This window comes from Geotrypetes seraphini, chromosome 2 (assembly GCF_902459505.1).
Source record: "Geotrypetes seraphini chromosome 2, aGeoSer1.1, whole genome shotgun sequence".
In the NCBI taxonomy this organism is placed as follows: Eukaryota; Metazoa; Chordata; class Amphibia; order Gymnophiona; family Dermophiidae; genus Geotrypetes; species Geotrypetes seraphini.
Genome location: NC_047085.1, coordinates 345,774,923 through 345,802,403, shown reverse-complemented (window position 1 = coordinate 345,802,403; position 27,481 = coordinate 345,774,923). Strand labels below are relative to the sequence as shown.

The 27,481-nt window shown below is 42.1% G+C and overlaps 1 protein-coding gene across 1 annotated transcript in view; it reads left to right on the top strand.

Moving 5' to 3' along the window:
- The window catches only part of EXOSC7 (exosome component 7), a 44,136-nt gene extending 23,366 nt beyond the window's left edge, over positions 1–20,770 (top strand). The window contains exons 4-8 of the mRNA XM_033930331.1: positions 2,759–2,924; positions 11,833–11,903; positions 16,107–16,230; positions 18,433–18,588; positions 20,535–20,770. Of these exons, the coding sequence (XP_033786222.1) occupies positions 2,759–2,924; positions 11,833–11,903; positions 16,107–16,230; positions 18,433–18,588; positions 20,535–20,639 (622 nt within the window). The 3' untranslated portion in view covers positions 20,640–20,770. The remainder of the gene's footprint in view (positions 1–2,758; positions 2,925–11,832; positions 11,904–16,106; positions 16,231–18,432; positions 18,589–20,534) is intronic.
- The last annotated feature ends 6,711 nt before the right edge of the window (positions 20,771–27,481 follow it).

Genomic DNA, 27,481 nt, shown 5'->3' with positions numbered 1-27,481 from the left:
ACTTGGCACATTGTGTCTGAAGTTTCTGTAACCCTTCCAAAAAATACTCTTGATGTCTGGTCACTGAAATACTGCTGCAATCGCCTCTAATCACTCAAAAATTATCACCCTTTCAAACTCTTTAAGGTTTGGAAACAACAAAATAGTCGGAGCAAGATCTGGTGAGTAGGGTGGATGGTCTATGCACTGAAACCCTAACTGCATCAAAAATCCATTGTTTGCCAGCCTTGTGAGCAGGTGCATTGTCTTGCAAAAAGAGAACTCCTTTCTGCAGCTTCCCTCTCCTTTTTTTCTTCCAATGCCTCAGCACAGCAAGTTACAGTAGTGTTCTGCATTAACTGTTTGGCCCTCTTGAAAGATAGTCATTACAACACCTTCCTGATCCCAAAACACTGTGGCCATGATTTTTGCTGCTGACTTTTGGGTCTTGAATTTCCTTGGCCTTGGAGAACCTGAATGCTGCCATTGCATGGACTGTTGTTTTGTCTCAGAATTATAGAAACATGATGGCAGATAAAGGCCAAATGGCCCATCCAGTCTGCCCATTTCTTCCTCTCTCTAATAGATACCACATATCTATCCCATGTGTTCTTGAATTCAGACACAGTCTCTGTCTCCACCACCTCTTACGGGAGACTGTTGCACGCATCTACCACCTTTTCTGTAAAAAAATATTACTCCTTAGTCTATCATCTCTTAACTTTATCCTATATCCTCTCATTCCAGAGCTTCCTTTCAAATGAGACTCGACTCATGCGCATTTACATCACGTAGATATTTAAACATCTCTGACATATCTCTCCTCTCCTGCTTTTCCCCCAAAATATACATATTGAGATCTTTAAGTCTGTCCCCATATGCCTTAGATGACAAAGACCACGCACCATTTTAGTAGCCATCCTCTGAACTGACTCCATCCTTTTTATATCTTTTTGAAGGTTCGGCCTCCAGAATTGTACATAATATTCTAAATTAGGTCTCATCAGTCTTATACAGGGGCATCGATACCTCCTTTTTCCTATTGCCCATACCTCTTCCTGTGCACTCTAGCATCCTTCTAGCTTTCACCATCACCTTTTCAACCTGTTTGGTCACCTTAAGATCATCACATATAATTTCACCCAAGTCCTGCTCTTCTGTCGTACACATAAGTTCTTCGCCCCCTAAATTGTACTGTTTCAGGTTTTTGCAGCCCAAATGCATGACCTTGCATTACATACACACCATATCCAAATTTCAGACCATTCTTGAAGCTTCGCTAGGTTTTTCTTTGTGTTATTAAAACCATCCGGGGTGTCTACTCTATTGCAGATTTTGGTATCTTCCGCAAAGAGGCAAATCTTACCTGATAGCCCTTCAACAATATCTCTTATAAAAATGTTAAAAAGAACAGGCCCAAGAACAGAACCTTGAGGCACACCATTAATAACATCCCTTTCTTCAGAGTTATCTCTATTAACCACTACCCTCTGTCATCTTCCATTCAACAAGTTCTTGACCCAGCCTGTCACTTTGGGGCCCATCCCGAGAGCACTCAGTTTATTTATTAGACATCTATGTGGAACACTGTCAAAGGCTTTGCTAAAATCTAAATACACCTTTTATACTTTGTTAAAACAAAGCCCTCTTCCCTTATTGGCCCCAAACCAGCCTAGACATTCCCTATTGGCCCAATGCCAACAAGGACAGTGTCTAATCATACATCTGATTGGCTCTCAGCCAGCATGCTTTTCACATGAATGGTATAGGTTTTTCAAAAGCTTCCTTTTCCCTGGCCTCTCTGTTTCAGCTAGCAGACCTTTTCCAGGCCCGTATTAATTGGTTTCAGCCATATTCCTTCTGCTTGCAACTTAACAAAGAAACAACATCGCAATATCCAGTGACCCTAGAAAACCCCTTTTTCCTAAATACATTATCTGTAACAAACAAATCTACAGCTTACCCTTATCACCTAAGCCTGTTGAGTTCTCAGGATACCCACAATAAATATAGAGCTATATTAACACACAATAGGCCTCCTTTACAAAGCTGCTGTAGCAAGTGCTGTGTGGCAAAAGCATCAAAGATCTTTAAATCTCTATGGGCTTTGGGGCAATTAGAGCTGCCCGCGCTAATCTGCTTTGTAAAAGAGGCCCACTGTCTTAATTCCGTGCATATATGTCTCACATGGATAAGCTTCTTATTCATCACTGTTGGATTTTCTTAAATGTATTTTTTAATTGAAGTAGTAAAACTGGAAAGTGATAGAGCTGATTCTAATTTTTAAAATATGTCGATGGTGTTTTTGAGGGCAGTGGGACATATACACACATAATCTCTTGTAATTTTATTGAAGCCTCATTTTTCTTGGGGCACATACGTTTTGATGGGATGAGGAGGCAGTCTCAAGCTCATGGTCAGAGGGTTCTTTTCAAACTAAATTCAAGTTGCTCAGGGTGACTTATGCACCAATGAACCCAGATTAATTGATTCTGGCCTTTCTGATATCTCTATCACACCTACATGGTAGGTACTTGGCTAGGCCAGTTTAGCCCAAAAATCAAGATTTAGATAATTTCCGAGGTCTTTAAAAGGTAAAGCCCATTCAGAAAAATACTGGTACTTGACAAGAAAAGAACTCAAGAGACAGAAGATTCTGTGAAACCATTTTCCATGAGTAACTAAAGTACTATGGCCTTTACTTGAACCTTATGCAGGAGTTGTGATCTTTCTTTCACAAAAGAATCCTATGTGATCTTCCTTATTTTTCCCTTCATAGTTCAGCGAATGCAGCCCCAGAATTTGAAGGCCGTGGAGGAGAGGAGCTGGGGACAGAGATCGCAAACACACTGTACAGAGTGTTTAATAATGAGAGCAGCCTGGACATGAAGGCACTTTGTATCAGTCCCATCGAGCACTGCTGGATTCTCTATGTTGATGTTTTGGTAAGTAAATGGCAAATTAATACATCTATCTATATCATTCTCTAGGAGATTTGGTCAGAAGGGAACATGAGGGAGGGAGGGAGTGGAGATAGAAAGAAAAATTAGAAGGGACAGAGAAAGAGAGCGAACGCTGGATAGAATGGAGAGTGAAGAGAAAATGAGGAAAGCAGAAACCAGAGATGACAAAAGGTAGAAAAAAGGTTTTGTTTTGTTTTTTGCTTTAGAATAAAGTAGTACTGTAGCTATATTGATAAACATTTATAAAAAGAAAATGGAAATAAGGTAATCTTTTTATTGCACTAATTTTAATTCATTTTTTACTAACTTTTGGAGACCAAAATCCCCTTCCTCAGGCAGTAGCTTACCAAGGGGGGGGCAGTCTGCCCCTGTTGTAGCTCCTAGGAGGTGCCCCTTCAATCCCTTTTTATATGGAGGGAGTTGTTAAAAAAAAATGATCTGCCCCGGGTGTCACATACAGTAGGTACGCCACTGAGGGAGAGTACAGAGATGGTAAACAAAGTAGAGAGGGCACTCCTCCTCATGGGTGAGGTATCTGTAATCCTCCTCCTGCCGCTTGCCTTTCCAAGCTTGCCTGGATCACTAGCAGTGGCAAGTGTGGGACACTGGAAAGGAAAGGGCCTGACACTGGTCAGAAGCAGACTGCCTTATTTGCTGCTGTTGCTAGTAATCCAGGCAAATTTGGAAGGCTTGGGGGGGGGGGGGGGGCGCGCTGGATCCTTTGTGGAGGTGAGGGGAGAGAGAGCTGTGCTAGATCTGGATATAGGGCAAGAAGGAGCTGTACTACATATCGATAGAGTATAGGGAGAGAAGGAGCTAGGGGGGAGAGAGAGACTGAACTAAGGGAAGAGAGAGGGAGAGGTGCTAGTCCCAAGGAGGGGCAACAGAAGGGAAGACTCAGATCAGAGGGGGGGAGAGAGAGAGAAAGAGATGCCAGACTACAAAGGTGGAAGGGGCATGGGGAGGGAAAGGGAGAGATCCTGGACCCAGGGTGTGGGATGAAGGAGGAAGGGAAGAAAGAGGGGAGGGACAAATCATAGAGAAGAGATACTGGGTGTGGAGTAAGCATAGAGACAGGGACACAGAGAGGCAATGCTGGAAAAGTGGTGGGACAGGGACACGAGAGAGAGGTGAATATTAGGGGAAGATTGAGATACTAAGAGGTCAGATGATGAACATGTGGGGAGGACAGGAAGAATGATGGACAGGACAGATAGTGATGCAGAGAGAAGATGGATCGTGGACATAGACATAAAAGAAATGTCAAGAGGACAGAAGACCCTGGCAAGACAAGAAAAGGAAACGTGTGGATCAAATTGACTGGAAAAATAAAATAGCCAGGCTACAAAGGTAGAAAAAAGTATTTTATTTTGAATTTATTATTTAGAACATACCAGCTTTGGGAAATGTATATCTCTGATATCTTGAATACGATTCTCTGTCTCTAGTGTTGCTGTATACACAAGTTTGATTTCTTGTGGCTTTCAGTTCAGTTTTTTTGCCTTCATATCACTATGAAGAAAGGAACTTATCACTCTGCAGCAAATATAGTGGTGCTGGGCAAGTAGGAGAAGGGGATTGATGAGAGTAGTCTGATGCTGGAGGTGGGAAAAGGGGGTTGGGGACTGACATGGGGGTAAGTGGGAGGCAGGTTGAGGCTTGGAGATGGGTCCGATACTGAGATAGGAGAAGGTGTTAGTGGTGGGAGAAGGAAAAGAAAGACAGATATTGAGGAGGAGGAGGGGAAAGAAACAAGGCTATATGCAGGGGAAGGTGAAAATAGAGGAACACAGATGGATGATGGGGATAAGGTAGAGGAAAATAGGGTAAATAAAAGAGGAGGAAATGCTGGGGAAGGAGAGAAGTAAATGTGGAAGAGACGGGACAATAGCTGCTGGGGATAGAAGAAAAAAAGGCAAAGGGCTAGGAAAAGTGCAGTGGATAAAAGGTAATATAGGTGAGAGAAAATGGAAATAGGGGAGGTAAAAGGGTAGGACATAAGATAGGGAGGGGATGAATAACAAGGAAGAAGCTGGGGTAGGTGAGGTGAGAGTGGTGGGTGGGTGGGAATGAGCAGGAGGGGGAGGCATTGGACAGGGGAGGAGAGAAGGTGAGAGATGCTGAATTTGGGGAAGAGTGAAAGGGAAGAGTTACTGAAAGACTGGAGATTGAGATGCTGTGGAAGAGAGAGATGGATGGTGGGGGACTGGCTTGAGGGAAAGAGATGAAAAGCTGGACAGTAGTGCTGCCCGATTTCTGATTCGAATCGATTCCCTTTTTTAAAAAAAATCGACCTCGCCAATTCGATGCCCACGGATTGGCTGCTGTTGCTTCAGAGTGGGGTTGTGCGTGGCACGGATTGTATCTGAGGTGTGTGAGTGGGTGTTGCTCTCGCCTTCTCCCTTCCCCTTCGGGGAGAGAGCTGGTAGGTGATTAGTGGGTAGTCGTGCGGGCGGTTAGTTCCCCCACTTCTTAGGGTGGCTCGTGGCTGGTGAGGGAAATGGTGGGCGAGTGAAGGTTAGGCCCCCTTCTACTAAACCTCGCTAGTGTTTTTTATCGCCGGGAGCCACGCTGAATGCTGCGCATTGCTCCCGACTCTCATAGAGTTCCTATGAGCGTCAGGAGCTGTGCGCAGCATTCAGCGCAGCTCCAGGCAATAAAAACTACTAGCGAGGTTTAGTAGAAGGGGGCCTAGTCTAGAAACGGTTCCGCGTCCCTCCGCCTCATAGTCTGTCACTGCCGTTATGGTGAAGGAGCAGGATGAGGTCTGGGGTTGGCGCGTACAGGAGCTGGGCTCCAACCTGCCCGACCGCCACTGCTTTGAGTGTGAGCAGCACGGGGTGACATAAATTGACATCACCGTCAGAAGCTTCATGTGCACCTCCTGCTCTGGCCTCTTGTGAGTATCATCTAATAGGAGTACCAGGGTATTAATAATCATCTCAGCTGGTAATAGGGCTTATGCTGCTCCTATGTGTATTCCCTCTTTCCCTATCATACTAATGCAACTGCCTGCTCTGTGCCCTTTCTTTGAATTCTAACAGTATTGCTAACACCATAAATGTCCGCAGAAAAAAACATAATTGGCCCTGTACTTAGTTAGTCCTGCATGAATTGATTGCTTCCCTACCTCAGCTTTAAAAAAATGAGCAAAAAGAACAAACTTTTTTGTTTATTTTGTTTCCACCACAACGCCTGTGTGGGTAGGAGAGGGCAAATGAGGTGAAGAGACTATAAAGTAAACCCACTAGGATGTTTGAAAAAAAACACCCAATTGGGAAGGAAAATCGAATTGAAAAATCGATTCAAATAGGCTGAATTGAATCGAAATTTTTTTTTCCTGAATCGGGCAGCACTACTGGAGGTGGTTAGAGGAAATCTTCAGTGGCACTATCCACTTAGGCCCGGATTCTCTGTAGGGCACCATTATTGGCGGTCGTCAATCGCATGACTTCGTCCTATAGAGAGTCGCACCTCTGTGAAAGATAGACCTTGGGTTTTCCAGGCCTACATTTCTGGTGTCTGTCTTTGTCATGAATTGCGCTTACATAGGTGCTTTAGGTCACCTAATTCCACTTCTGGCGTTAGGTAGCCTAAAGCACCTATGGTAGTGCGATTTTGGTGCTGATTTTTTAGGCAGCGGTAGGTACCTAGAAACTCGGTTAAAAACGTTGTTTAAATGGTATTTTTTACTGAACTTGGGCGCCTACTGCCACCAAAATAATTGGCACAGATTAGAGAATCCAATGCCATTGAATATCTCTGTCATCAGCATTTATCCAGTCCCTTACAATATCGGCTCCTATATAACTGATTTTATTAAGGTGTGTTCAACTGGGCTTTTACTCACTTCCTCTTTTATTTGAGCATCTTGCAGTTCATAGACAAAACCGCAGAAGACAAAGGCGCGCGCCGACAACTGAGCGCAAGACGGAGGCACGCGCCGAAGAAAATGACAGTTTTTAGGGGCTCCGACGGGGGGTTTTGTTGGGGAGCCCCCCCCCACTTTACTTAATACAGATCGCGGCGGCGTTGTGGGTGGTTTGGGGGGTTGTAACCCCCCTCATTATACTGTAAATTTAACTTTTTCCATGTTTTTAGGGAAAAAGTGAAGTTTTCAGTAAAATGTGGGGGGTTACAACCCCACAAACCCCCCACAATGCCCCCACAACGCGGCGCGATCTGTATTAAGTAAAGTGGGGGGGTTCCCCCACACACCCTCCTGTCGGAGCCCCTAAAAACAGTTATTTTCTTCGGCGCACGCCTCCACGCTGCGCTCAGTTGTCAGCGCGCGCCTTTGTCTTCCGCGGTTTTGACCTGACACCGCATCTTGCATCTCCTTTGTGTGTTTGCAAAAAGCAGGTTAAAGTATATGGGGATAGAAACACAGAAGCATGTTTGTTTGTTTTTATTTTGTCCGGCAGGATTTATTGTTTTGCTTTGCTGATACCCTCAAAGAAGCTGTTTCCCTAAGCAGCTGGTCAGTCTTGCCTAGTATTTGCTGCAGCCCTTTCTCCTCCCTCATTTTGGATGCTTAGGGCACCAAGTCATCCCTCGCCTCAGGCAGCAGATTGCCTTGGCAGCCCCTGCCATGTCATGGTACTGGGTATCTTTCTTTTACCATTTCAACATAAGAAAGGATTTGGGCAATTGGCTTCCGTTACATTTTCTGGCTTCAGTTTTATATTTTCTTTAAAAGAAAGAAGAAACTGCAGTGTCTTAGAAATTTTGCTTTTCCTTATTTGGGTATGTTAAATAATTCACTTAATAATCCTCTCTGAGTACTGATGATTAATCCTCATTGCTTTTCTTTTCTCCACACCCTCCTTTTTTTTCCTCTCTCATGTCTTTTCTCTTGGGCTTGAGGGTTACATGATGTGTTTTCCACAGTATGTTTGGCTTCTTGGTTCTCCTCCTCCTGACAGTAGCAGAAAGACTCAAGACGTGGTAGAGGACCATGAAACGTGGCATCTGAGAACGCATTCCCTTACTATGTTTAATTTAGTCAAATTCATTTGTAGTTTATAAAAAACACCAACAACCCTGAAATAGCTGGAAGCATTTGGCACCTCTCTTTTGCTGATACGTATTGGCAAGTGTTCTAAACTTACAGATCTGTATATGCGTTGGTGTTCAGTTGACTGGAATTAGCTAAACCACAAAATAGCCTCTTCTGTTGAAGAACCTAATTTCTTTTTGTAATTACTTGGATGTTGTTGTCAGAGCTTCTTCTATGTTCCTGCAAAATACATGCATCCATAAACAAGGGATAAATTGAGAACTAGACACACCCATGCTTATTCCTGCTTCTGTTTTCAATCAAAATGTGATCATTTTCAATCATATAATCTGTGTAGCCAAGGTAGAGTGTTTATTTTTTTTTCGTGTTATTCAAAATTTGCAATAGGTACTAAAAAGGAAAATGCAATATCTCCCATCCCATATCGCCAGTTCAAATGAATCTGATCAATGCAGTTAAGTGGAAGCTAGTATATATTACAAAAACTAGGTAAACCAACCCCACGCAGGACAGAACAAGAAAAGTTACCAAGCCTCCAGATGGACACACATCACTAGTGTTTTTGCTGTCATCTTGGGAAAAGACTAGCAAAAACCTGAATTTCTGCCTTTGTACTTCTCTCCCCCTAGCCCCCGACTCACACACACACAACACATGTTTACATTAATGGCACTGAACTGAGGAATTTTTGTAAAATCTTGTACAGTGTTAAATCCGCTGCACTGTGTAATATTATTATATAGGAAGGTGTTGAATTTTAGTCCCTAATTGTATGTAGCAAGTCAGAGTAAGGACACCTGTTGTGCAATAAAATGGTAGCCTAAGTGGCAGAAATCACATTTTCTAGTCAATATTTATACCTGCTCTCAAGCAGGTATAAATGTCTACTCCTAGATCATTTGTGAGTACACGTAAGTGCATATTTTGTAATATACATGTGAACTTGCGAAATCTGTCCACAGTTTGCAGTGTGTATATCATGTCAGCATGTGTACTGTTAAGCTGGTTGGAATTTTGCAGCAGCTCAGTTACTCACATGGGTGGAGGGGAGAAAAGCTGCTGCACTTGGGAGAAAGGAGAGAGGAAGAATTGTTGGGGTAGAGGAGAGGAAGGGAGAGATGAAACAAAAGGGATGAGAAGGAAAAATCCTTTATATGGTGGAGGGAAGGTGGCATGCATAGAGAAAAGGGAGGAAGAAATGTTGGTCATAGGTGGAGGGCAGGGAGAGATGGTGCATGGGGAGAGAGAGAAACATTGCACATGATAATGGAGAGGAGGAAAGGAGAGAGACTGCATGGAGGGAAATAGAGAGGTTTGATCCAGGACACAAGAGAGACAGATCGTAGACAGTGGGAAAGAAACAAATGTTGATATGGCAGTGGAAGGTAAAAATTATTTTCTATTTTGTGATTTCAATATATCAGATTTTGAAACGTGTATCCTGCCAGAGCTGGTATTAGACAATGAGCATGAGCTAGGACCTAATAGAGAGAGGAAAAACTTTTTTGTTTATTTTCGTTACAGCACTGTGCCGGCCTGGGGTTGGAGAGGGCAAAAGGGATTGTGGTGGGTGGAAAGATTACAAAATAAATCGGCCAGGATGTTTGAAAAAAATGCCCAATTGGGCAGGAAAATCGAATTGATTTAATAGGCTGAATTGAATCAAAATATTTTCCCTAAATCAGGCAGCACTATTGAGTACATCCATGACATAGTATTACTGTAGAGAAAAATGGTGATAGGGAATGTTTTTATAACTGTCTTCCAACTGATTCACTCTCCTGAATTTCCCTTCATTTTATTTAAGGGCAAAATAAAAAGGTGGCATTAATTCATCTGAAGAGGAGAGTAAGGCCCTGATTCTGTAAAGTCCACCTAAAGTTAGGCGTCAATATCTATTCCTTATTTAATCAGTGTTGATACTGGCACTCAGCACCTCACAATTGGATTTAATTGGACTTAATTGAAAGTTAGTCGCCCAACTTGAAAACCTTGATTCTATTAAAAAAAAAAAAAGAAGTCACCTAGCCCTATGCACCTAGACAAAAAGTGAACGTGGTTTGGGGCAGAAAATGGACCTGTTTTCAAGTTAGGCACCTCTTTGTGAATCAGGTGCCATTAGGCTCTGATATCAACGCTTAACTTTAGGCATTCACTCTCGAGTAGTTGGAACCTAAGGACAGTACCAGGCAAACTTATTTGGCTCAGAAATAAGAAAGAAAAGACACTTTAATCATGTAATTATAAGGCAGACTGGATGGACTTTATCTGCTGTTGTTTACTATGTTACTATGGCATACATTGGGGTTGCCTGAATGTTAAGATGCTGAGCATGCTTAGGCAATGATAAGCATAGATTCTATCATGGGTATCTAAGTTTTAAAGAATTGGTGCAGATATTGGCACCTAACCTTATGTGGACTTAATAGAATCGGAGCCTAAATTTCTGTTCCCTCGGCCATATGGCAAAGCATGACCTCAAGGTGACGCATCCTGGAGGAAGACTCTCTCCTCCAGGAATAGAAATCTCTCCACAGTTTAATTCAATGTTTGTTCGGACACCCCTAAAAAAATTATAACCAATATCAAAATTATATATATAGTTAAATGGCATGGTCAGTTGTTCAGGGGGAGAGTGTGGTGCAGGCAGTGGACAAAGCTACAGCCTCAGCACCCTGGGGTTGTGGGGTCAAACCCACGCTGCTCCTTATGACCCTGGGCAAGTCAGTTAGTTCCCCCATTGCCCCAGGTACATTAGGTAGATAGGGAAAAATTCATGTCAACCGTTCTGAGCTCTCCTGGGAGAACGGTATAGAAAATTCAATACATTTTTTTTTTTTTTTAAAGTTACTCTGAAGAGTCTGCTGAGTCTGATCACTAATGGGGCATTGGTTGCAGAATTTTTCAGATGAATTTCCATTCCTTTAAAGTATATTCATGCAGTTTTCATTTCAAAACCATGCTTTTGGCGATCCAAGTTTGTTAAATATTTTGATTTATCGCCTATTCAAAATTCAAGGCGATGTACAAGTAAATAAAAGTTTTTGGTAATGTACATACAATAATTAAATTTAAAAAAAATAATAAACTTATGTATACAGATTACAATACATTTTAGAGGGAATTTCTACAAACTATAATGAAACAAAAGGAAAATTATTTAATGGTTACAATCGCTATTAAAAACATTAAATTCAAGGGAAAAACATTAGGAAGGGGAAACGAAGACATTTGGCCTAATAATTAAATTAAGAATATGAAGGATTTAATCGTTAAAAGCATCTATAAATAGAAAACTTTTTAATTCAGACTTAAATTTTGACAGGTTTTTTTCTTGTCTTAAGTATAGTGGGAGGTTGTTCCAGGTTTGAGGGGCTGTTATTGAAAAGATTGTGCTACGCCTTGTGTTAATAACTTTTAGTGATGGAATTGCTAATAGGTGTTGGTCTTGCGATCTAAGAGATCTAGAGGTGGTATAAGGTATCAAAAGTCTATATATAAAGGCTGGAGTTTTGTATTCTATAGCTTTAAAAGTGAGTAAACATTGTTTATATATTATGCGATGTACTACTGGAAGCCAGTGTGCTTTTTTAAGTAGATCACAGGTGCTATACCACAGCTTGTGCTGCTGAAAAAATGCTTTCCAAAAGCCCTTCCTGGCTATAGCAGATGAACAAAGAGAAGCCAAAATTTACCGTCTCTTTTATAAAGCCGCGTGGCAAAACCCTGAAGCCCTTTAAATCCCTATGAGCTTCAGGGCAGTTACCGCTGCGGCAGCTGATGGTACAGCTTTGTAAAAGGGGGGGTTAGTTTGTAAATTTTGTATGCCTAATTTTTAGTATAAAGTGTGTTTTGTTTGTTTTTATTCAGCTGTTGGAATGTGGGGGAAACCTCTTTGATGCAATCTCTATAGGTGTGAAGGCAGCCCTATTTAATACCAGGTAAGCCCTAATATGTTTTATTGGAAACCAATCGGTGTTGTCATATTCAGTTCTCACTGCAGCTTCTTGATTTTCATATAGGCTCTTTATCAGCTGAATTATGTGTTTGGGTATTCCCATTTGCACTAGAGCTCTCCATAGTTTATTATTCTCCACACAGTTAAAAGCAGTCGATGAAGCAAAGGTATAGGGGTTTTTGGTATTCTTTGCTTTTCTCCAATACCCATCTAACATTGGCAATAATGTCTCTTGTTCCTCGTCCTTTTCTGAACTTCAGGTAGTTCTTGCTCAATATATGATTGGAGTCTTCATTGTATTATTTTCAGCAATATTTTGTTGGCGTGTGGAATTAATGCAGTCATTCAGTAGTTGCTACAGTCCTTGGCATCCCCTTTTTTTCATGTGTTTTTCTTCCAAATCTGTTGACACAGTCGAGTGAAGGCCATGATAGCACTTTCTGAGCCTTTTATTAATTCAGTTGGAATACCGTCGATACCAGGTGACTTGTTTTTCAATAAAGCTTTAATCGCTGCTATGACTTCTTCTTTTAAAATAACTGGGTCTTCTTCAGCTTCAGTTTCCAGTTCAATTTCCCCAATGTTATCCTCCTTGCCTTGTTTGTATAAATTTTCTGTATATTCTTTCCATCTCTTTTTAATGCTTTCTGGATCATTCAATATCATTCCATTGGCGTCTTTAAGCATCCTCAGTTGAGGCTGGAATTTCTGCCGCAATCTCTTAATCTCCTGATGCGCTAATTTGGTCACACCATTTGGAGAAGGACATTATGTTTGGGAAGATTGAAGGAACCAGGCAGAGAGGGCAACCTGTAATCAGATGACTGGACACATTCAAAACAACCATGGGGATGATGCTAGAAGACCTTTCCGGATTAGCACAAAACCAATTTCTTTTTAGATCCTCAATTCATCAAGTCGTTAGAACTCGAACACAAGTTGATGGCACCTAACAACAACAAGCACTAATATCTTTTCATGTAAAGGGCCACAGTGTGAATATGAGAGAGCTCTGAGACCAACCAAAAGATTTCAATTCTACACATGCTGCTAATTTTGTAAACTGTTACAAAATTTGTAGTATGTGTAAGCTTGAAATCGTTCAGTGAGCCTCAGAGCTTTCTTATATTCACATTTTGTTCTCATATTCAACACTGTTTAGACTGCTTATTAAAAATTAATACTAATATTGATTCTAGAACACTTCAAGGATATATTTTAAAAACTCACTTTGTTTTGGATTCTCAACAGTAGCAAATTTCATAAATGAGACACCTGAGTAATACACTTAAGAGATTGTTTACAATTACTATATCAAGTAAGCACGATTGAAATTAACACATTTATCTGTCCCATAAAAAAAATGGGGAAAAAAGTCCCCCATCGCCGATGATGGCCCTTCCCAACGACCCTGAATGAATGCAGCACCGGGAATCCCCACCCCCACGAGAGAAAATTGGCAGGAGGGATGCCCACTCCTGCCTGCCAATGGAGCTCCCCCTAACCATCCCCTACCCTCCCCCCAAAAAAGGGGCAGGAGGGATGCCCACTCCCTCCTGCCACCGGATGCACCCAAGACCCGCCCTCCCCCAATACCTTTGCTAGACATTGGGAGCTGGAGGGAAGCACGCCCCTCCCACTCCAAGCTCCGCCCATGGAAAATGATGGGCCTTCCCTTCTCCGGTGTGCCATGTGATACACAGGGAGGAGCCTAAGGCCCTGATTTCAGACATCAGACCTTAGGCTCCTCCCTATGCATCACATGGGATACAGAAGGAGGAGCCTAAGGCCCTGATTGGCTCAGATGCCTAAGGCCCCCCCAATTAGGCCTTAGGCTCTTCCCTGTGCATCACATGGTGCACCAGGAAGGCCCATTTTCCATGGGCAGGGCTTGGTGTTAGAGAGATGTGCTTCCCTCCAGCTCCTAACATCTAGCAAAGGTACAGGGGGCTGTGGGGGTGGGGGTTCGGGGGATCATCTGGTGGCAGGAGGGAGTGGGCATCCCTCCTGCCTTTTTTGGGGGGGAATGGAGAGGGGATGGTCGGGGGGTGTCCGTGGCGGGGGTCCAGGACTAGGTTGGGGCATGGTGCGGGGGGTATTTGGCCAGGCAGGAGAGAGTAGGCATCTCTTTTGCCATTTTTGCCTGTGTAGGGGGGGTTGCGTTGCTGGTGTGGGAACCATCAGCATGGGGGGCTTTTTATTTTTTTAGTGGGGCAGATTGTGCGTGTGTAACACATGCACAACATCTGTGCCATTAAAAAAAAGAAGCCCTAACAGCAGTGACAGGGTGGCTGCTTCCGCTGTCACTGCTGTTAGAGCTCTACGCATGTGTCAATTGCTCACTTGAAAATCATTGGTACTTCTGGTAAATCATTTGCATGCAAGCTTGGTAGTGCATCGATCACTGTTCCACAATCGGCCAGAGAATCGGCCAACAGCTATCCAGTTGGTATTATCAACTGATTTTAGTGCCTCTAGAGTCTAGCCCATTATACTTTAATTCAAGCTCTGCTCTAGAGGGCTGATTTCCAAAAAGGGGGCAGTGACTCAGAAAATGGCAACCTGGCCAGTCTTAATATCCAGTTTTATGTATCTCCTTGTCTGAAGGACATATTGATACACATCACACTTGACCTCCTGTAATAACTAAGGGCTCCTTTTACGAAACTGCGTTAGCAGTTTAACGCGCGTAATAGCGCGCGCTAAACTGCCGGCCACGCTAAACGCTAACGCCAGCATTGAGCTGGCGTTAATTCTAGTCGCGTAGCACGGGTTTAGCGCGTGCTAAAAAGCTGAGTGCGCTATAACCGCTAACGCAGCTTCGTAAAAGGAGCCCTAAGGTTCAAGTCTGTAAGCTCACATGAATGCAAGTTGTAGCAGTGTATTGGATGCACTTGTAAACTTTTCCTGCTCAGAATTGATTCTGAAAAACAACAAAACCCCAGAACATTAAATAATTCTAATACCGAAATGTAACTCGCCATGACCTCCAATTTGGAAAGCAAGGCTATATGGTCTTTTCCAGTGTTTTCTATTTTGTTTGCCTGTCCACATCAACTACTAAGTTCTAAAATCTCTTCTTTATCTTAGGAGATTCTCTGTGCTTGTCCCTTGATTTCTTAAACTCAAATACTGCCTTTGTCTCCACTATCTCTGCTTGGACGACATTCCATGCTCTACCACCCTTTCCATAAAGAAATATTTCCTTAGATTATGCCTTTGACCCTCATTCCACAACTTCCTTTCAATGTGGTTTCCAGAAGCGTAAAGAAATGGTACAATTAAGTTGAGTTTTCGAGACAGGAAAAAAAAAAAGCCTTCAGGCAATAGAGCATGCTGATATATGTACAGACAACAGGCCGGGGAGAGAAGGGCAAAAACAGCAAACTTTAAAACAGAGCTATATGCAGTATTTCAAAAAAATATTCATGACAACCCTGTGGCAGATAAAAATTTTACCATCCTTTCAATGTACTGTATTTTAATTCTTTTAGCCTGTCTCACTGTGCTCCAGAAAGCCATAATGTTTGCAAGAAAGTTCTAATTTATCTGACACACAAGAGCTGATTTTAACACCATAGTTATGAGTCACAAATGCTGAAACCTGATATCAGTGATTTTCCTCCTAATATTCATGGTAACTGGGATGTAAGAAGATTTGTTTAAAAAAATACTCCCCCTTTTTTTTTTTTTAATACGAAACTGCGGAAGCGGTTTTTAGCTCAGGCCGGTGCACTGAATGCGCTGCTCCCAATGCTCATAATAACTCTGAGTAACGCAGAGCATTCAGCGTGCCAGCTTGTGCTAAAAAAACACGTTTGCGGTTTTGTAAAAAGTGGGGAAGGCCCTTTCTAATTGTTAGGGTGTATGACTGCACTTTCAAATATTATACAATATATAAGGTGGGGGAGGCTCCTTTTAAGCTGGGAACTGGAATTTAAAGAAGGGATGTGGAAATTGAACTGTTTTAATTGTTAAGTTTTTGGAATGGTAGGAGGACCAAAGATTAAAATTTTGTTCTGTCAAGGAAAACTAGCAGAAATGGTATGGTGGAAGGTGGGTGTAGGTTCTAGTTAGGTGCAGACTTTTTTAAAGGATTGTGGCACAGTATTGCAAGGTACACAGTCGGCCCAAATTTCTTATATTCTCTCTATTTTTGTGAATGCTGGGGTTTTTTTCTCCACAGGATACCTAAAGTCCGCATTTTAGAGGATGAAGAAGGTTCAAAGGAGATTGAACTCTCTGATGACCCATATGACTGCATTCGGCTCAATGTGGAAAATGTACCATGCATTGTTACTTTAAGCAAAGTAAGTAGTTTCATGCTGAGTTGGGTTGCTTCTAAGGGGTCGGGGCAGGGGGATTCACATATCTCCCCTGTCCCTCCTTTCCTCTAGGGTATACATATTCAGGGTATCCAGTCTCTCCTCATAGGTCTTTTGGCGCAAACCTATCATTTTCGTCACCCTCCTCTGGACCTCTTCAAGTCTACTTACATCCTTCGCCAGATACGGTCTCCAAAACTGAACACAAAACTCCAAGTGGGGCCTTACCAATGACCTGTACAGGAGCATCAACACCTTCATTCTTCTACTGGCTACCCCTCTCTTTATAGAGCCCAGCATCCTTCTTGCAGCAACCACTGCCTTGTCGCACTGTTTTTTTGCCTTTAGATCTTCAGACACTATCACCCCAAGGTTCCTCTCCCCATCCATGCATATCAGCCTCTCACCTCCCAGCATATACGGTTCCTTCTGTCAGCATAGCTATCGCTACCATTCAGCATTTTTAGTTGGCATTACTTATGTCAGCGAAGGCCTATGGGAAATTATAACAATCTGACTCTGGCATGTGAATGCAGATAGGCCCTGAGGGCAGGGAGACTGTTTTAAGTATCCCTGATTGATATGTTTTAAGTAGCCCTGATTGAATCATGACTAGCTAAAAGGTGTTAATGTCTGATTAAGAGGGTGCTTAGGACAATGAGTCCAGGTGTACAGATCAAGAAGATAGGCTGCTTGAATGGGACAAAGAAGCCAGAGACTAATCCCATCTACCATGCCTGCAAGTATCACACCCTCCTTTATCAATTAAATTAACCATTGTTTCAAACAGTTTACAAATTCTAAACAGAAAGATACTGGGACATACAATAGTTTCTATATTCAGAATAAGATTCCAAGCTATAAAAGCCTCCTCTCTGCAAAACACAAATATCTATCAATCTATCTATCTATCTCTGGACTCTTGGGTCTTGGCTCTCTTTCTCTCTCTCTCTGGCCGATCTCTGGAACCTGAAGCTTGGACCATCACCCCATCCCCCTTTTCTCTCTCTCTCTCTGCCTTTCCCTGGAACTTCACGCTTCCTTCTGGACTCTGTAAGGCAGGGAAACTGCTTTGCTCTCTACTTAATTGTAATGCTTAATTTGTTGTAATGCCTATGAATACTACTTTTCTGTAAGACTATTTCTATAATATATTCTTTATGCAATCACCTCTGGCTGTGCCTCTTTGATTCTACTTCCTGGTGAGTCATCTGTGAGGGAACTGAACCTGGGACCTGGCGTTTGTCAGGGCGCCTCTCACTTAACCCCTACCACCTAATATTGTGGGGGCCACTAACAAACCTGACACCTTCCTATTATTAATCGCTAAATGCATTATTCTGCATTTCTTTGCATTGAATTTTAGTTGCCAGGCATTAGATCATTCCTCTAACTTTTGCAGATCCTTTTTCATGTTTTCTACTCCCTCCTTAGTGTCTACTCTGTTACAAATCTTGGTATCATCCGCAAAAAGACAAACTTTTCTTTCTAACCCTTCAGCAATGTCACTCACAAACATATTGAGCAGGATCAGCCCAAGCACCGAACCCCGAGGGACTCCACTACTCACCTTTCCTTCCTCCAAGCGACTTCCATTAACTACCACCCTCTGGCATCTGTCCAACAGCCAGTTTCTATTCCAGTTCACCACTTTGGGTCCTAACTTCAGCCCTTCAAGTTTGTCCAAGAGCTTCCTATGAGGAACCGTATCAAAGGCTTTGCTGAAATCTAAGTAAATGACATCTAACATATGTCTTCGATCCAGCTTTCTGGTCACTCAATCAAAAAATTCAGTTAGGTTCGTTTGGCACGATTTACCTTTTGTAAAGCCATGTTGCCTCGGATCCTGTAACCCATCCAAGGCAACATGGCTTTACAAAAGGTAAATGGTTCTGAGGAAGGTAGTATTAACTTCCAAAAGACAGTCAAAAATTGTAATTAGTCCAGCAAGAAGGGATCATCTTATACTTAGTGTACTACCTTTATTTCCATGAAAGTAATAATGTAAAATTCAAAACTAATGGCTCCGAGGTCTGAAGCTCATCTCACATCCCCTTCTAATGTCAAGTAGTCTTTTTTTTACCCTGGTACATGTGAAGTCATTGAACCTTCAGAATAGAGGAATTGGAGGTAAGTTCAGTAAATGATTCTACGGTAGTTCAGAATCTGTTGTCATTGTTTTTCCAGATCGGTCACAGGCACGTGGTAGATGCCACACTTCAAGAGGAAGCTTGTACTCTGGCTAGTCTGCTCATTTCTGTCACCAGTAAAGGTATGCTCACAGGCATGAAGAAAGTGGGCAAGGGGAGCCTGGATCCCGAGAGCATTTTTGAAATGATAGAGGTAAGGCATGTCTGGTTTGGTTGTTGCTGCTCTTTGTTCCATCATAGCTAGTTTTGACAGATTCTTTAAAAAGCAATTAGGAAAGTGAAACTGAACCAAAAGTGACCACATTACCAAAAGCCAGAGACTCTACAGCAGGGGTGTCCAACCTTTTAGTTTCCCTGGGCCGCATTGGAAGAAGAAAATTTGTCTGGGGCCGCACAAACACTAACGCTAGCTGATGAGCAAAAAAAAGGTCGAGCGGGTCCCAAATTTGCAATCACTAATATAGAAGATGTATTTATCTAATAATAAACCTTCATTAAAGGGACACTGTGGAGAGGAACCCAAAAATGCAGTAATACTTACCCTAACTGAACGATCCTCCAAGTGCGCCGCTGACAGCGGAAGCCTGGTTCTCCCATTCACTTCTATTACAGCTACGGTGAGCCTCTTCAGAGCAGGGGGTCTCCTGCCGATTTGACATTTTCTTCTTTCTCCTTGCTCACCATTCATCCTTCGTCTCTGTACCTTCCCTTCCACTACCATATCCAACATTTCTTTTTCTTTCCCACTGGGCTCCTTTTACTAAGCTGCGGTAGTGTTTTTAGCGCATGCTGCAGATTAGCGCGCACTAACCCCTGCTCTATGCGGAAAAATTAATGCCAGCTCAGTGGAAGCGTGTGCTAAAACCGCTAGCGCAGCTTAGTAAAAGGAACCCACTGTCTACAATCTCTCTCCCTGCCTTGTGCCTTCTGTCAAATCTCCCTATCCCCCTCCATGCACCATCTCTCCCTTCCTCCTCTCCATTATTTGCAATTTCATCCTCTCCTCTCCCTGTGCCACCAATTTTCCTTCCTGAAGTTCATTTCTTTAATCTGATCATTCAATAAAATCTCAAACAAGTTTCTATTACATGTATAAGCAAATATAGGCTTATCTTATAATTCAGAATGTAAATTCAAAACATACCAATGTCGGTGTATAGCTTGGTGAATTTGCTGGGCTTGTTTAGAGTATGGTAATGCACATGTTATCCTATTATCTGTAGATTTATCACCAGACTGAAGAAATAACCATTCTCTATCACCATTACTTGCTTGCCCTTTTATATGCTCTATGTATTCCTTTAAAGGAATATCCACTTTGTGCAAATCTCGTGCTCGTACTTTTGAGCTTGTTTAATGAGATCTTGTTTTTGTCCACAAAGTCGTCTCAATCTTAAAAATTGTCCAGCGGGTACGCTGTCCTTTAAACTTTTGGGATGATAACTAGTGTAATGTAAAATGGAATTTCTATCAGTTTCCTTTCTATAAATTGATGTTTCAAATTTTCCCTGAGATAATATAACTTTCACAGGACATTTATCTTGGGCATTATAATTAGGAAGGGGACTCTAGTTCTATATATAAGTATTTATAAATAATGTTAAATGGATATTTGAATTATTTACAGAGCATGGTGTAATGATTATAGCTTTTTTGAGAAAGATATAGTAATATATAGAGAAGCTGATTTGAATTGATTTTCCCAATAGTTTGTTGAATAGGGAAAGAAAGGGATAAAAATAAGATAATTCAAATATACCCATGATATTTTATCCTTAAGATTGATGGTACCAGACCTAGAACGGTTCTAGTTTGGCTGGAAGTGTAGAGGAGCAGAAGGAAACGATTACCATTCCTCAAAAAAAATTCTCTTTATCGCTCTAGAGCTTCTGTCTTTTTTTTTTCTCTTTTTTAATTCTTTATTGATTTTCAAACTACAAATGCGCCATAAATGAATCACATATGCTTTTCAGCACTATAGAAATGATAATAGTAGTAGTAGATTCCAAAGTAGATGAGAGATATCATTTAAAGGTGTGTTTTTGTGAAGCTGGCTAATTATGGGTTAAATTACTAATATGCTATAAACGTCGCTTGTGCCTCATCTTTTTCTCCCTCTTTTTCTTCATTCTTCGGCAGACCGGGAAACGAGTTGGCAAGGCAGTGCACGTGTCACTGCAGGAGATCTTAAACAAAGAAGAGAACTTGGGAAAGCAACGACAGAAAGTTGGATTTCTCAGATGAGTTGCAGTCTTATCTGTAGGATGATTGATGAGGAAACCTTTTTTTTTTTTTTTTCCTTGCATGACACTGAGAGCAAAACTGAATTAGAGGCTGTTTTCATGTACAAATAAAGTATATTTTCTTATTTTCAACCACAGACGTCATGTAATTGTTTGTACACTATGGTAAGGTGAGTTGTTCTTCTATAGAGCGGAGACTGTCTAGTCAAGGCAAGTAAAACATTATTTTATTTTAAAATTTATAAATCAGGATATAAATGGTTGCAGTTGAAACAGGCCATTCAGAAAGGGTTCCCTGATAGGCGTACCTTAAAAAATCAGTATAGCTTGCCGGGCCTATGTTTCCAGACAGATTTGCAAGGGCATCAGGCCGCCATGTGGTAAAAATTAATATCTGAATATTTAAATAAAAAACAAAAACAAGCTTAAAAGATATTAGGAGCATTGAGATAAAGCAGCAGATTTCTGCTACTCAATGGCCAAGGATTTGGACTTGGAGAATGAAATGTACAGTGTCAGTATCTATGAGACAAACTTGGTTTTTTCTTTTATATAGAATTTATTGGACCCCAATTCATTTGCATCTTGAAGTAGGGACACTGGATCATCTGTTGTTTTATTGTACCTTGATACTCAATTTTTGGAAATCAATATGGGGGAAAATTAATATGGTACTTGAGATATCGATACCATTATCTTATGATGTAGTCCTATTTGGGACAATGTTGACTGCTAAGAATCCAATAAACATATACAAAAGCAGACTTCTTCTGATCATGACAGGGGTGGCCATACAGATGATAACCAGAAACTGGAAAAACTGGGATAGGCTAAACTATTCTTTTTGGTGGGAAACACTCTGTTTGTATTACAGATACGAAAGAATGTATACAGAACAAATGGGAAATAATATAAATTTTTAAAAAATACAGTGGAAACTTGGTTTACGAGCATAATTCGTTCCAGAAGCATGCTCGTAAACCAATTTACTCGTATATCAAAACAAGTTTCCCCATAAGAAGTAAGGGAAACTCACTTGATTCGTTCCCCACCCCCACCCCCCGAGGCCACCGGTGCTGCTCCACTTTACCTCCCACCCCCGAGGCCACCTGCGCTGCTCCACACACATACAACCCCCCCTCGATCCGGCATCCCCCGCCGTGATCCGGCATTCTCCACTCACCCACCCACCCAGACACAATCGCTTACCCCACTCTGATACCAGCACCAATGCACAGGACATGCCGGTGCCTGAAGATCCTCCCTGTTGCTTGTGCTGGGCCTTGAGCATGCGCAGATGCTCAAGAAACGGAGGATCTTTGGGCACTGGCATGTCCTGTGCATTGGTGCTGGTGCCAGAGTGGGTAAGCGATTGTGTTTGGGTGGGTGAGTGGGGGATGCTGGATCGTAGGCAATTTATTTGACTGAGTGACCAGAAAATTGGATAGAGAGAGTGTGCTAGATGTGGTTTCTTAAGATTTTAGCAAAGCCTATGACAGTGTTCTACACAGGTGTCTAATAAATAAACTGAGTGTCCTCGGTATGGACCCCAAAGTGACGGACTGGTTGAGAAACTTGTTGAAGGTGACAGAAGGTAGTGTTCAATGCGGATCGCTCTGAGGACAGAGATGATACCAGTGGTGTGCCTCAAGGTTCTGTTCTTGGGATTGTTCTTTTTAACATTTTTGTAAGCGATATTGCTACAGGGCTATCAGGTAAGATTTGCCTCTTTACAGATAATACTAAAATCTGCAATACAGTAGGCACTCTGTGACAGCGTGAATAACATGAGGAAGGACCTAGCAAATCTTGAAGATTGGTCTGAAATTTGGCAAATAAGAAATGCAAGGTCATGTGTTTGGGCTGCAAAAACCCAAGGGAATGGTACAGTTTAGGGCAGGGGTCTCAAAGTCCCTCCTTGAAGGCCGCAATCCATTCGGGTTTTCAGGATTTCCCCAATGAATATGCATGAGATCTAAGTGCATGCACTGCTTTCAATGCATATTCATTGGGGAAATCCTGAAAACCCGACTGGATTGCGGCCCTCAAGGAGGGACTTTGAGATCCCTGGTTTAGGGGGTGAAGCACTTTTGTGCACAAAAGAGGAGTAGGTCTTTGGTGTGATAGTATGTGATGATCTAAAGGTGGCCAAACAAGTTGAAAAGGTGTCAGCGAAAGCTTAAAGGATGCTTGGGTACATAGGGAGAGGAATGGCAAGAAGGAAAAGGGAGGTATTGATGTCTCTGTATAAGACTCTGGTGAGACCTCATTTAGAATATTGTGTACAATTCTGGAGACAGCACCCTTAAAAATATATAAACACGATGGTTTTGGTCCAGAGGAAGGTAGAAGTAGAGGTAGGTTATAGAAATGGTCAGGAAACACTTCACAGGTGATAGACCTGATGGGCTGCCGCGGGAGCAGACTGTAGCAAGATTTATGGTACACTAATCAGTTGCATAAACAAGTTACGTGTCTGTTAGTTTTGTCTAGGGAAAACCATAAACGCTGCCAGGTCCAAATTTCTTGGTCTATTTATACGACACAAAACCCAGGCTAATGATAAATATTTTTATTATGAAAATAGAAAAATATAATTCACAAGCCAGCTGCAATATCTAAATATTGTTCACAAAATATCTGATTACATAAATGAAACTCAGTACATAATTATCACAATACACTTGTTAGATAATTAAGTAAAACTAATTGTTACACACAGTAAACAATTCCTTATAATAATAATAATCCCTGATTAGCTAATGATTACAGTATCACCAAGGGAGCTTCACAAACCTTGTCCTATATCACAATAGGATTTACTTATCTAACCCCTGCTGACAAGATAGTAAGTTCCGTATACTCACCCTTAATTAGGCCTCTGGCGAAAATTAGGTGAAATGGAAAACTTTCTTGTGAGCTTCAGGAGATGTCAGAAATCCTTTGTTACAGGCACACGTGTTCGTCAGTCCCGGGTAAGGCTATAATTAATTGGCAGACAAGTTCCTTGAAGTGCTGGAATTCAGAGCTATTTTAAAGTCCGAATCACTCTCTCTTAGGCAGAGAGTCACACGAGGTAACTTTACAGGTCTTAATTATTTAAGAAAAGGTTACGTGCAGAACACCTGTGGGAAGATGTGAGCTTCCTCGCATCCCAACACAGACTAAATTATAATTAGCACCCTTTCACTTGGGTCTCGTCAGATGACTTCCTCGGACCAATCCAGAAACAGAACTTAGATGAATAGCCTTTCTGTGTAAGGTCTCATACAGGCTGGTAGACACAGGCGCCGTTAGACAGATAAGAACAGGATAGGGCGCGATGGACCTCTGGTCTGACCCAGTGGAAGCAACTTCTTATGTTCTTACTAAAATGGTCGGTGGTCTTTGTCATAAGGCGTATGGGGACAGACTTAAAGATCTCAATATGTTTACTTTGGAGGCAAGACAGGAGATAGAGATGATAATAATAACGTTATTTTTGTATACCGTAATACCACAAACAGTTCAAAGTGGTTTACAGAGGAAGAGACTATACAGACAGCGATATTATAGAATACTTTTGAAATTACATTTGCATGTTGAGGTTAGTCAAATTTGTCTGGAAGAGTTTTAGAAATACCATATATACTCGAATATAAACTGAGATTTTTGGCCCAAAAATGGGGGTCCAGGTTTATATATTCAGGTCGCCACCTCACCACCAGCACAGCTGTCCTCCTCCTATCCACCGCAAAGCTCCTGCATCACTCTGCTGCATGCAGGTCGCCCCACACCACTATCCTCAACAGTCATTGACATCCGTACACCTACTGGTGCTGCTACCGTTGACGCAGAAACTGCCCAGAGCCACCAATCTTGGTGCACAGGCCCACCCTCAAGAACAACTGAGCCGCCGCCTGACCACGCCTCCTGGAACCACTGACCTCCATGCTTCCCCACTCCACCCCACCCACCGGAATCGTTAACATCCATGCAATGACCACTGTACTCCCCCCGGAGCCGCTTACATCCATACCAAGACGGTTGGCGATCCACTCTGTTGAGCCAGTGTGGGGTTTTGAGCATCTGCGCATGGCCAAGGTCTGCTGGTAGACTCTGAACATGCAGAGATGCTCGAGGCCCCACACTAGCTCAGCATAGAGCGGATTGCCAACAATGTATGGATGTCAACCGGTGGGGGGGGGGGGGGTGAGCACAGTCATCAGTGGCTCTGTACATGGAGGTCAGCAACTCTGGTGGGGGAGGAGCTGTTCTCGGAGAGAGCGGGAGCCACCATGCCATGGGCATGCGCAGATGCTCAGGGCCCCGCACACGATCAGCATAAGGAGTCCTCGATAGATTCTTCAGTATTGAAACGTTTTTGAGGCTTTTTCTCCACTTATTTTTGAATTTCAATGTTGGATCTTAGAGAAGTAGCCCACTGCTGGAGAGTGACATATTTTGGAATCATTTGGGTTTTACTGTCACTACTCTTTTTGATCTTGAGAGATGTATAAATACTTATGTGGCATAAATGCACCTGAGGCAAGTCTCTCTCATTTGAAAAGAAGCCCCAGAATGAGAGGGCATAGGATGAAGTTAAAGGTGATGGTAGAGACAAAAACTGTGTCTGAATTCAAGAAAGCATAGGACAGGCACGTGGAATATCTTGGGGCGAGGAAGAGATAGTGGATGAGTAGACTGGATGGACTATTTGGCCTTTATCTGCCATCAATGTTTCTAAGTTTGTATGACTCACTCTCAGCCTGTGATACATACCCTCTAAATATAATATGTTTTTTTTAAGTTAACATGCCCTGAGCACATGAAAACAGGCAAAATATTACATAACCCTTTAACATATTTTGCAATAGCCTGTTTTCCTATATTAAAGCTGTTAAGGGTTTCATGCGCTTTAGTAAAAGGGCCCAATTTCCTTCCCTGGATTTATTTTATTTAGCTCACACTTTTTCAGTGGTAGGTAATGTCTCACTCATTTAATGCTTTGATGTATGGTTCAGTTCTGTCTGTCCATCTTTTATTTTCTCTGCTTTGATTATACTTTAGTCTGTCTCCCACGTTTGAGCTCTCTGTCCATTATTAGTTTGTATCCCACTCATTCTCCTTAACACTCTATATAACTTCATCTCGTATCACCTTTTTCTGTCAGTTAACAGCCTCGTTGCTTTCTTCTCAATTCTCTCTGGATTGGGAAAGAAATCTTGTCTCTTGCACTTCTCAGTTCCATAAACTGAGAGTCCATAGTAGTTTGCCATTCCTCCTGGCTTCCACTCTGCCTCCTAATAGCACATGGTTGGGGAAACGAGTAGAGGAAAAACAATTGTTCTGAGCAACCCCCTAGCCTATAAGAAATTTAGCAAAAACAAATACGAGTTTTCCATTAAATAGGTATGGGCTGGGGGTATCAGAGGAGAGAGGGATCAATCGTGAGGAAGGGGAAGGGCAACATTGACTGCAAGAACAGAGATTTCAAAAGTCTGCTCCAATTCAGATGTGAGGGGATGTTGCATGTGTGTTTTTCCCAAATGCAGCTTTTTGAAATTGCTTCTCCCATTGGATATGGAGGGACATGTACATGCAGTCCTACACCCATTTTACAAGTGGCTTTAGGCTTGGTTGAGCTTCTTGTAAAATACTGTGGGAATTTTCTGCATCCATAACTTGACATATAAATTCCCCATTTAATACCCTTTCAAAAAATAGAAACTAAAGCAAGTCATGCAATCCAAGGAAAAAAATGTACAGAATGAACTACCACAGGAAATTTGGAAAAGTGAGATTGTCATTTAGCTAACCACAGTGGGGATAACATTTTTATTTTTATAAAGATAATTATGGAGAAAAAAATAGAAATTACAGTAAAAGCTGTGTTTTCACATTTTTACCAACTGAGCATTTAAATCACATCCCAGCTCTTGAAATACGAGTATATTAGCTTATTTTCTTCTAATTAGTTCCAGATAGGAATATAAAAGCTTATCACTGGAAACTAAAAATGAAGTACTGTTTCTCTATTGTTATAGATCATATTTTTCTTTATGTCTTTGCCAGTCTTTCCCTCCCTTCCTGTAAACCATAAATCAGCTTGGCAAACTTCTAATTCCTAAACTTAGGGCTCGTTACATGCCATGAAACAAAGTCTATAAACAGAATTCATTATGAACTGATTTATGTACAAAAGGTATTCAGCACCTTAATACATTAAAAGTAGGGCTGCACACAACGCATTAATAATGTGATTAACGCGTTAAATGGTTAACGTGCATTAAAATTTTTAACACACGTTAATGCAGCCCCCCTTACTTCCTTAGTGCCGCTCATCATCTGCCAACACTGTGGCCCACCACAGCCACTGTGACCCATCAATTACCTCCACCAGCCACCTCCTGCCACAGTCCACTATATCCTTTCCGCTCTCTCTCTCTCTTTCCCTCTCCCACACTTTTCACATCCTGCTGGCAGAGCACTGTCTGCAGGTTAGCTGATTCCAGTCTCTCATGGGCTCTTCAGTCCCTTCTACACTGGAACAGGAAAATATATCAGCTGTTCCAATGTAGCAGGGATTGGAAATACCATGAGAGACTGGAGTCTGATAACCTGCTGGCAATGCTCTGCTGTAATCGCTAGCACTGCAGGTGGTCTATAAAAGGTTAGAGGGAGGAGAGAGGGACCCGACCACAGAGGGAGGAGAGAGGGACCAACCACGGAGGGAGGGAGGAGAGAGGGACCCGACCACAGAGGGAGGGAAAGAGAGGACCAAACCACAGAGGGAGGAAGGAAGGAGAGAGAGATCTGACCCAACCCCACCACAGGGGAGAGAGGGAGAAAGGAGAGAGACAT